Source organism: Anneissia japonica, unplaced genomic scaffold, assembly GCF_011630105.1.
Source record: "Anneissia japonica isolate Jap-2015-1 unplaced genomic scaffold, ASM1163010v1 scaffold1415_len311187_cov125, whole genome shotgun sequence".
Lineage (NCBI taxonomy): Eukaryota > Metazoa > Echinodermata > Crinoidea > Comatulida > Comatulidae > Anneissia > Anneissia japonica.
The window spans coordinates 96,781-108,483 of record NW_022706946.1 but is presented as its reverse complement, the minus strand read 5'-3'; the positions used below and the strand labels follow the sequence as shown (position 1 = coordinate 108,483).

At 31.9% G+C, this 11,703-nt stretch overlaps 1 protein-coding gene across 1 annotated transcript; it reads left to right on the top strand.

Annotated features, from left to right (window-relative positions):
* Positions 1 to 6,294: 6,294 nt before the first annotated feature.
* On the top strand, positions 6,295 to 11,157 carry LOC117106235. The gene is made up of 4 exons (XM_033247579.1): positions 6,295 to 6,479; positions 6,968 to 7,105; positions 9,273 to 9,350; positions 10,405 to 11,157. The coding sequence occupies exons 1-4, from the start codon at positions 6,372 to 6,374 to the stop codon at positions 10,681 to 10,683; spliced, it is 603 nt and encodes a 200-aa protein (XP_033103470.1). The 5' UTR covers positions 6,295 to 6,371; the 3' UTR covers positions 10,684 to 11,157.
* Positions 11,158 to 11,703: the final 546 nt, after the last annotated feature.

The window sequence follows — 11,703 nt, the reverse complement described above, 5'->3', positions numbered from 1 at the left end:
GGTTGAAATATTCATGTTTTGAATAAAATTTGTGTTCAAAGACAGAGGTTCGCATGTAGTCTTTTGTATTTATGTATAGGTTTTAAATGATTATACATTGAACAGTTACATGATATAAATATATTTTAATTACGTCCATTTTTTATATATCTAAATATTACTAAGCTAATTAATTAATCTGATGGGATTATTATCAGGGAACATTGAATTTCACTGTTCCCTGATATTATCAAACTATGTTCAAAATTAGCTTTGTCAGATTCCTATAACTTAAAACATTCCTATCCTCGTTATGAAACTTTATATAAGCCTAACTTGCTATGTTGGAGAAAACACTTCTTGGTATAATAGATAAGTAATTGTTATCACAACTGTCTTATTGTTGGAAGTAACATGTATAATGCGTTTAGGTTATGTAACCCACCTATCCCGTATGCTTTCTTCCGTGACCTCTAATGATAAACTAAACAGGTTATCCACTATAAATAATATAGTTGAATAAAGAAAAACAATACAACATTTCAATAGGTCGTTCCGTAATTATTAAATTAGTTGGTTAAATTAGTTTTAAATTAGTTTCAAAATATCTCAGAATTATTTTTTGACAATAAAGTTGACTTGTATCTTGTATCTTGTATTCAGTATTATTGACATTGAGCTGTATACAATTTTTCCCCTAATTTTTCACAAGGGACTTCTTGTTCATTAATACAGGGCCCCAAGACTATTGTTATATATCAAGACTCGCGGAGTACAATGATACAAGATCGGTACTATTTCCATTGAATCGTTATTTTAGTTTTGGTCATAGAGTAGGCCCTCTGTTGATGGATATGGTATACCTTCGTACAATAGTCACTGGAATTTGATGAGAGCAAATAACTCACGTTTACACTTTACAGTGCATACTATTATATTATTTGTTTGTGACCTATTATAACGAATAGGTATTTATATAACGATAATCTTTAGATACAATACAACTAGTACACTGCACTCGACATATGCAAATGCGTTATACTAACAATAATCCTCCCAACGCTATAACACATTTAACAAAAGATGAATATCGTATTTACAGTATTGGTAGATCTGCGTCAGAGGAAAGCAGATAAGATTTAAATGGGGCATATTAAAATCAACATTAAATGATTATCCCAGAATATTCAGTGGTTATTTGCTGGGTTGTAATTTTTTGTGGTTTTTCAGAATGATAAGTTATATAATACAAACGTACTGCCAATGATGATGGCCAGTTGGCTTAAGTGTGTGCGCTTCAGTCACAGACAATAACGACGCCAGCTACATTATGATTAAGCACCATGCAACCAATAAAAACATTAAATTGTTGTGAAGCGTCTCATCGCGTGAAAACTCGTTGGAAAAGAAGAGTTCTATCGCAGCCAATTTATGGTTGTGTGATCGGAATTATCTTTCTGCTAAACAGCTTCGTGACAATATTAATTCACTAGGTATGGCTTTCATTGAAAAAAATTGAGTGATGAAAATAGGCATTTAATGTATCGCTATTATCTTGATCATTCCCGGCACAGGAAAACCCCTCAAGTTTGTTCATAGAACCAATTCAGCCACACGGCTACTTACTCGATGAAACGCGTTTGCAGTGGCGCTAGAAACATATTATGGAGTAAAATTCATAAGGTGAGCAGGAAAACGCGACAGAAACGGCGCAATTGCTACGCCATGTGCGAGCTTGTTTGCCGAAGTGTAGGATGCGATTATGTTTGCGGATAGCAATGTGAATTCTTAAATAATGTGATATAAATTATATTATAATTATATAATGTAGTGTGTTTATATTTGATATTGTAATATGCCTACATCAGCAGTCAAAGTCAAGGTCAAATGCATATATTTTCCATACAATACAGTAAGACAATATACAATAAGAATGCAAATTAAAACAAATACATTCTATGGAAGGAGGCTACAGTAAGTTCTAGTAGAGCTTTAAGACGTAGCCATCTTTAACAAAATTTGGAAAAGTGACCGGTACCAATGTTTAGCTGTATTTAAACTAATATAATCACAGAATGATATACCAATACAATCATAATAATAATTAATTATAATTCCAATTCACTTTTGAGCAGTCTATATAAATCGAAAATAATTTGTGTAGCGAATAAATAGCCTTTCTGACCATAACCCACTTTCACATTGTTACATTTTATATTCAGTTTCCATGTATGATTGTGACGATGAATAAAGAATCTGAATCAGAACAAATCAAATCAGAGACTAATTATACTAGGTCAACTATAAACATCGGACAAGAATGGAATATAGAAAACCCCTCACTAAATAATAGCAATGCGACGATCCTGCCGATGAAAAGTCGAAAATATGTATAATTTTCAATATTTAAAAATTGTTTTGCAGAAAGTTTTAAACTTTAGTTCCAACATAATAACTTTTTGTAGAAATTGTCGACAGACATTTCTGTATTCTTTAGCCAACTGTTGTTGAATGGTTGCTGCTGTGTTGTTTTCTACATCGTACACCAACGTAAATGAATTATTATCAATAAATTGTGTTGTATGTGTAACGTCTTCATTTTTATTTAATAATTTATGCTTCTCGTCGATATTCAATACAAATAAAAAATTTTTATCTCTATGTATATGACCAGGCTGCTAAGCTGCTCATGGTCGTGTAGTTCAGCAGGAGTGATGGTTGGACCAGCAAAAGTGTAACTGAAAAATAGTCTTTTAGCTTTTTCTTTTAAATTTTAATATTATTTGATTTCTCTAAGACCTTGTAGTTCTTGGCGAAGGCAAGTCCTGTTTCTGTTGACGGAATTCTAAGTTCTCTAAATACCATTTTTAGAGGGGAGCACCTTCAACCTGTCTCTTATACACATCTCTCTTCAGATAAAATTGCCTAATGACAAAGAAAATAACATAGAAATACAATTGATTGGGATAAGCTGAGCATGCGCAGAAAGTCAGAGCGGTAATTCAAAAGTATCAATTAGTTAAGTTGCAACATTACATAGGAAAGATTTTTGCATGCAAAGAGGGGATTAAAATAAGATTAGGTTGCACAAATGTTGCTCTACCTTTCTGCGCATGCTCAGCTTATCTCAATCTATTGTCTTTCTATATATGTATATATATATATATATATATATACATATATATATATATATGCTTTATATATGTATATATATAACATATAGCATATAATGCCTATTCTCTGCACCCAACATTGATGTCGATGGAAGAATTCATCCTGCTGATGCAAGCTCTTATCCGAGCATACATAGCCTTTAATAGTGAGGTGATGTGTGCAGCGATTATTGCAATAAGACTTTGAACAGTAAGCGTCTTGCTTTGTGATCATATGCAGCAGCAATATCTATGTATTTAGCAATAATTGTTCGCTGATGGTTCTCAATAACAGATCTAGGTATAACACTTTCATCTGCAGTTGAACTGACTCTCACTAGAATGACTCTCATAAGCAGATTTGAGTCTCCATGTGATCCTTTAAAAAAAAAAAAATCTTCCGAGGTTTGATCTAATTGCTATCCCCCTAAAATTTAATAGCTTCGTTGTTATTTTCCTTCTTAAAGATATAGGTAATTTTGTTGTTCAGCCAAGCGTTATTAGGAATGTTCAGTAAGTCCAAATCATGGTTATAAGAGCTAAATAAATGCAAAAAGGCGTTCACTTGTGTTACACTTTAGTGCTTCTAATAGAGCGATTCGATGATGGGCGTCACGTAAGCTAACATCGTGTTGAATGTAAACAATGGACAGGTACAGCGGTGTATTTACATGGAGATTGCTATTGCAGCCGTCCTTTGTTATTGCTGTAAAAATCGTCATAATTTCCAGTAAACTATACCAAATTAATTGGAAATTGAACTTGACAATTTTGCCTTAAGGGTTTGCTAATGGTCCAAACAATAATGGCCACAAACATTCAGATTTTTCGACAAATGTTAGACCAGGCCCCTGCACATCTACTGCCTGTTTAGGTATGCACCAGGGTCTTCGACACGCGAACCACGCTAAACTACACTACGATGTTGAGGCTAAATAAAGTCTACGAAGGATCACTTAAATTTCAAAATATACAATGCTAGGAGAACGCTAGGATAAGTAAATAAACACTATTTTAAACAATCGTAATGACTTTCCTTGCCATTTTTGCGACCATAACATTACCTTTTAATATACTTTCACACTGATCGCGCTGTAAAATTTTCTTTTGTATGCCAAAGTTAAGTCACGTGACTGGTTGTAAACAAACTTCGCCGAATATGTCTATTAATATTATTATTATTATTATTATTATTATTATTATTATTATTATTATTATGTCTATTATTATTATGTCTATTATTATTATGTCTATTATTTATTATTATTGTCTATATTTGATGTTAACTGTTCCCCCATTTTTGAATGATTTTATAACATCGTCTAACAACTTAATGGTTGGTAGATGATCAGAAACAGCAAAAACTTTATCTCACTTTCCCCGCCTTCAACTTTAAGACATATGGCCAACGTACCATTACTTTGCTTTTTCTGCCTCATTTCTGTGGAACGACCTACAATTGTTTGTCAACACCTCCCTCCTTTGTTTCATTTAGGCCTAAACTCAATTTGAAACTCATATCTTTCAATCCATCTAGTCTACACTGTTCCTACCTTGATATGCGCCTTTGATAATTTATTTTGAAATTGGTGCATAACAAATGTTGTTTATTATTATTATTATTATTATTATTATTATTATTATTATTATTATTATTATTATTATTATTATTATTATTATTATTATTAGGCCTATTTGGCCTATTATTATTATTGAATAAATGTGCAATTTATTGTTCATGTATGGATGGATAGATTTTCGGTGTGAACACTGATAACTCACGAAAGTCTAAAGAAGATTCATTTCCTGTGGGGTCCTTCTGGTGGTGATTGGGCAGTACACCAGGAGACAATCCCCTACTCTTTTCCGAATAGTGTAATGCGTTCTTTAGCATGTACGGGGGATTAACGGCTTGAACATCTTATCTGAGACGGTGCGCTATCGTAACTTGCATTTCAGCCATCCAGCAGAAAAACAAAGATAGCATGGATGGAAATTGAACCGGGGGCCTAGAGCTAGATCTCCACGGTTCAGCGCACACAGTCGCTACCACCGGTTTAGACGTCTGAGCTAAGCTGCTCATGGTCTTTTAGTTCAGCAGGATGATGGTTGGACCAGCAAAGCGTAACTTCAAAATAGTCTTTTAGCTTTTTCTTTTACATTTTGTAGTTCTTGGCGAAGGCAAGTCCTGTTTCTGTTGACGGAATTCTAAGTTCTCTAAATACCATTTTTAGAGGGGAGCACCTTCAACTCACTCACAGACATTTCAGTAAAGAAACTGTTAGGTTCATTAACATCGTCAGGGGGTCAGCAAAGTTTCCTGACTTGACTTAATGACTTGTAGGAACAAAACAAACATCAAATAATTTAAACTGTGCACGATGACCACTGTTAGCCCCTGGATTATACTTTTATACACAGTTTAGGGGATTCCCCGTCAAAGTAGTAACAGCAATAGCAATTTATCAAATAATCAACCTCACATCTGGCGTGATGTGACTGTGAGTTATTTAACTAATCTTGATCTTTTTCGTGGTAATCATAGTGGTTCAATCAAATTGTGCAATATTAAAAGAAACAAAAATTGACGACGCAAAATCCACCGTACACATTATTGGGGTAACTCTTGACAAAAATCTTTCATGGAAAAAGCACAATAATAGGTAAACAAAAGTATTAGTTCTAAGGCATGCGTGCTTTACAAATTTAAGACGTTTATTCCATCATAAATTTTGTTATTGTAATATAATTGTTTTATTTTCAGGTCTGGAAAGTAAATATGACATTTAAAACCAACAAATCTTCTCAGAAATGTATAGTACCTACTATAACACATTCAGACAAAATAGCACACCTATCATCACTATTTACAGAATTGGCAATCTTTAACATGAATTATGCTACAATATGTAGAGCGATTGATGTAGCGACAATGTAGCGATTGTATGTAAATAAGCTTTAAGTTTAATATACATACTATGATCGAAACGGTAATCGGCAACGAAATCAATTTATAAACTTTCCATGAAAGGGGGCGTGAAAGATTTGATATACAAACAAAATTCATCAAATGATTAAACAAATTTACCATGGTTGTTATGCAACAATGTTTACATCATGCTGTATAAAAAGGAATATATTTTATAATTCATCACCATTCACTTCAATTTCATCACGGAGAGACCACTCATTCAATTTTTATAGTGAAGTTTTATATTGTAACAAAACTTAGACTATAAAATGAGCAAAGTAGTACAATCAGTGGTTCTTTGCATCATACTTGCCTGTATGTATGGTACACCAGCACACACTATGAGTACCCAGGATGTCGAGAATTCTCAACACAAGGTAAGGGCAAGCGTTACACTACATAGTATTGCCACTGATATTGTAATCAACGTCTTTCTGAGTGTTGTGTTTTTTGTGTTTATTTTTTTCAGTATAAATTTTATTATTGAATGTTTAGATTATTTTACATTTCCGAATGCATTCTATTATTTGGTAAAATGCGCTATATATTATTTACTATACCTAATAATTGTCTTCAACTATATTACTTCAATTCAGTTTTTGTTCAGTTTAAATAAACAAATGACCAATGTATGAAGAAAAACAAAAAACAAAAAACAAAAAAAAACAAACCAAAAAACAAGCGATTAGAAGTTCAAGTTTGCTTGTTTAAAAACTTTCGACGAAATGTATGACATCAGCGTCGCATAGACATACGTATGGATGAACCGGGATGAACAAATACAGATCATAGCAAATGTACTTAATATTTAAGGGAACCATTAATGAAATTAAACTATAAACTCATTTCTTTTTTTTTATTACAGATGAAGTTTGAGGAATTGTTCGTTGTTGAATTTCGAAATTTATCTGAAACATTTGAACAAACGGATGACGGCATTAAAATAGAAGTAGAGGCTCTAAAAGGGTCCAGTGCTTTGACAGTCTTCACTGACGTCACTTATGTAAGTACCAGTGTAAAATGTACATACACGGCGATGGTTTTTGTTGATGTTTATATGTAGTCTTGTATGTATATGTTTAATTAATTATGATGGAACATGATGGAAGTTATGAAATATTAAACCACTGACTTGCAAGGTAAAAACACAAGCAATTAACATGGATGACTAGAGGCATAAAAAGGTTAATGAAGTTCAGAAGTAAATTGTATTAAAAGTAAAGCAGACTTCTGAAGACGCCAGTCAATATATAAAGTTATTAACCAATCTAAATACATAGAAAAAGAATGAAGAAAAACATCAAGCTTTCCTAAAAAGTGTTAAATACAAATAGTAGGGAAACAGCTTCATGAAAACTTTGTCTGAAACCTTTGAACAAACGGATCACGGCATTATAATAGAAGTAGATGCTATACAAGGGTCGAGTGCATTGACAGTCTTCATTGACGTCACTCATGTATACCAGAGTAAAATGTACAAACATGGCGGCGATTTTTGTTTGTTGACGTTCATATGTAGTCTTGTATATTTATGTATATATTTAATTGATTATACATTAAACAGTTACATGATGGAAATTATGAAATATTTAATGCTTTTATCTTACACATTTTAAACCATTGACTTGCAAGTCAATAAATTGTATTAATTGTAAAGCAGACTTCTAAAGACGATAGACAATATATCAATTTAAAAACCAATCTAAATACATAGAAAAAAAATTGAAAATATAAAAACTTCAAGCTTGCCAAAAAAATGTTAATTAGTAATAGTAGTAGTAATAAATAATAGAAAAAGAAAGTTTAATAATTTTTTTTAAAATAATAATAATTTAATAGGTGACAAAAAGAAAATTGCTGACGAGTTTTTTTTAAGCATTGGTACATAAGTTGGATCTCAGATATGTGCTGTCAGGAGTAAGTCATTTGAGAAATCCAATTTCAGACTTTTCATTTTAATGTGATTTAAGATAACAAAATTCAAAAGACCATTGATCGATTGAAAAAAAAAATCCAGTTGTGGAATTGATGAATTATCAACTAAAATGTCCAAATTAATTAAAATGGAAATATGTGAACTTTAATCTTATGTCAATAATCCATCTCTGTACGCAGGAATTTTTCCTGATAGACTGAAGACTGCTAAAGTGATTCCTTTGTATAAAAAAAACATGATAAAACTATACCTAATAATGATATGCCTATATCTATACTTCAATAAATTTTAAAAATTTTTGAATAATTATTTTTGATTAACTGCATAATTATTTTCAAGGCAAAAACATTTATTTTACAGTCAGTATGGTTTCCAGGAGAAACACTTGACTGAATTAGCTGTACTGGAAACAGTAGACAGACTAGATTATGAACTCGATAACAAACAAATACCCTTTAATATATAAAGTTAATCATGTTTTTGCAACACCGTCTAATCGATATGATTCAAATTGTATTTTTTCTGAGGTTATAACCCAGAGTATTTCTGGTTTTGCTAATTATATTAAAATATTAATAATTTGAATATACAATAAATATTGTTATATTCCTAACTGTTATTTATGTATGTAATAATTAATAATGGTAATGGTAATTATTTTTATGATGATTTCCTGTTATGCTGTTATACTGTTATATTATAATCATCTAATCATCTAAATAATTACATATAACATTTTACCATGAATAACCAATACATGTATTTATTTCTGCGGTGGCTCTCATGGTAGCTGCTGATATTTTAGCCTTAATGAGAGTCTCCCGACCATCAATTTGTCATGATAATTTATTGTTATATTTTGTTAGTGTAATAAAACATTCTGAGATCTGAGTTCTGAAATTTATTTAAATTGCGCCCATTTTTATACCTGAATCCTAATATTCTGATCAATTAATCTTAAGTGTTGATATTGTTCAAAAGTTCAGAACATTATTGAAAGTAACATAATGTACGGTATTTTTTTAAGAGGTTTTGTAACCCATCTATGTCGTATGCTTTTTTCCGTGACCTCTAAGGATAATCTAAACGGTTTACTCTCTATACATTGAATAAAGAAAATGAAGTCTGATATTATGACATTTCAAGAACTCTTTCCTTGATTTTTTTTAATTGGTTAGATTCTGTATTATTGACATTAAGTTGCATTATTTTGTTTGTTTGTTAACTTTTACAGGGACTACTCATTTATCGATACAATGGCGATGACATTTGCTATATATCAAGCCTAGCGGAGTACAATGATACCAGATCGGTAAGCCTACGTTATCATTTTGTTTCTCCTAATACAATTGATCATTATCGGGGAGAACTTCATTAAGAGTTTATATTCTGTATACTAATTCCCTTGAATCATTATTTCAGTTTTGATAATACAGTAGACCTTCTGTTGATGGACATCACATATCCTCGAAGAATAGTCACTCGGCCTAACGAAAGTAATTACTCAACTTAACACTTGTTTTACTAATTAGCGCTTACTATTATATATTTCCCTTTTGCATGTCACTTTCATAACGATTATGTATTAGAATAACGATAGCCATTAGATTTAATACCACTAGTACACTGAACAAGACATAATATGTCAATAAACATCATCTAAAGTCATCTGAAATAATGACATATACATTTTAAAAATATAAACGTAAATATATATATATATATTGTTTTTTTAAATTTTGGTTTTTATATAATTTTTCTTTTTATATTATTCAAAAGATGAAGATTGAATTCACAGCATTAGTAGATCTGCATCAGAGTCAGTGGAAGCAACTAAGTTTTAAAACAGAGCACAATAAAAATCAACAATAATCATTTCAGGGAAAAATCCGAGGCTATTTTCTGTGTTATAATTTTTGTGGTTTGTCAAAATGATAATTTTTACAAACGTACTGCCAATGTCTTCGGTTGCCACTTGAAAACGGAGCATAATAAAAATCGTTGTCAGTGCGAAACGCGTTGAAACAAAAAGTTCTATGGTAGCCAATTGGTGATTGTGTTATCGGAATTATTAACGACGTCATGTGGTTTGAGTAACTTTTTGGATAATGCATCATCATTGTCTTACATTACAAATCACTACTTGACAGAAATTCATAATTGACTATCCTTTAAAAAAAAAAACGTGTAATAATCTTGTCCCCTATCAGATTAGAGATTATTTTTTAGTACATTTACCACTAAATTTACTTTCTGCCAAACAGCGTTGTGGCAATATTATTTCGCAAGGTTAAGATAGCGGCCTTTAAAAAATCTGAATAATTGCATATAACTGGAATATTTAATTATTGTCTTGATCATTTCAGGCACAAGAAAACCCTTCAAGTATGTTCAAGTACAGGTTGGAACCAATTTCAGAAATTAACCATCATTACTTCAGCTACACGGCTACTGATTCCATGAAACGCATTTGCAGTGGCACTAAAAACATATTATGGAGTAAAATTGATGCTGAGGATGAGAAGGAAACGCGTCAGAAACGTTTTAATTTTTGTAGTCTGCCTGACTGCGACATGTGTCGCATATTTCGAGTTCGCTGCGATTGGAATTGCCGTGAATTTTGTCGATTTTTTGGTAGAATATAGTTTATTTCCACTTGATAGGGTAGGCATATATAACGAATGAATAACAATTGGGAATATTAAATTTGTATAGATTGAGCAAATGAATAGCATGTGTGATCATGACACACATTGCGGGTTTACACTAACATTTAATTTTCATTAATAAAAACCTATTCATTTGCATTTATATTAGGAATAAATACGTTTTTGTCAATGAATTATACAATGCCTTTTATAAAAATACAAAGAAAGTGAAAAGTAGGAAAAAAAAATCACTAAGTGATAGAAATTCGACTGTTCGACTGAATTTCCTTTCCACGACCAAGACAACTCCACTACCTAGCTAAGCTTCATAATGATGCTTAGTTTATGTGAATATGGTGTTTATGTTTCTCTTGTGAAGACATATGCCACTTATAGTGACTTAGTTCACTGCTTGTCATTTTTTGGCCTTCGGCCTAAAATCAGTTAAAAAATAAATTAATAAATAGATGAAAAGTCGATGATACGTACGATTTTATTTTCTTGTCAGTCAATAATCAATTACATACAATAATCATTTTTTTTTATCTATACATATGGATTTTACAATTTGTAGGTTCAAATATGGAAATGCATAGGCATAAGCCTTATACACACACACCTATATGTGAAGGGGCTACAACCGATTTTTATTTTAAAAATATGTCTAATGCTATTTCTGTGAGTAAGCAAGGGATGTTTAGCAACAACCATAACATTGTGTAGGCCACTGCATAACTGAGTACAAATATATGTCACAAGATACTGCTGTTTATTTTTACAACACACAACGTGTGTCCATAAACTTGGAAAAATTCCTAACTAACGGTGACTTTTGATGAAAAGCTTAGATATGTCACCAGGGGTATAGCTATTTAGAGAGTTGGCGACGTCATCGCTTGCGAGTATGTCATCTCTAAACAGGTATGTCTTCACAGGTGTGTCATCGGTTGGTAAAGGTTCACAGGCGCACACCCCACGAACACACCCACACACGAACACACCCCCCCACCCACACCC

What these genes read in the sequence shown, in the direction of transcription:
- LOC117106235 (XM_033247579.1), top strand. Translation starts at nt 6,372, where the DNA reads ATGAGCAAAGTAGTACAATCAGTGGTTCTTTGCATCATACTTGCCTGT. An exon ending in TCTTCACTGACGTCACTTAT is followed by an intron (nt 7,106 to 9,272) that starts GTAAGTACCAGT and finishes TAACTTTTACAG; the next exon opens with GGACTACTCATTTATCGATA. An exon ending in AGTACAATGATACCAGATCG is followed by an intron (nt 9,351 to 10,404) that starts GTAAGCCTACGT and finishes TGATCATTTCAG; the next exon opens with GCACAAGAAAACCCTTCAAG.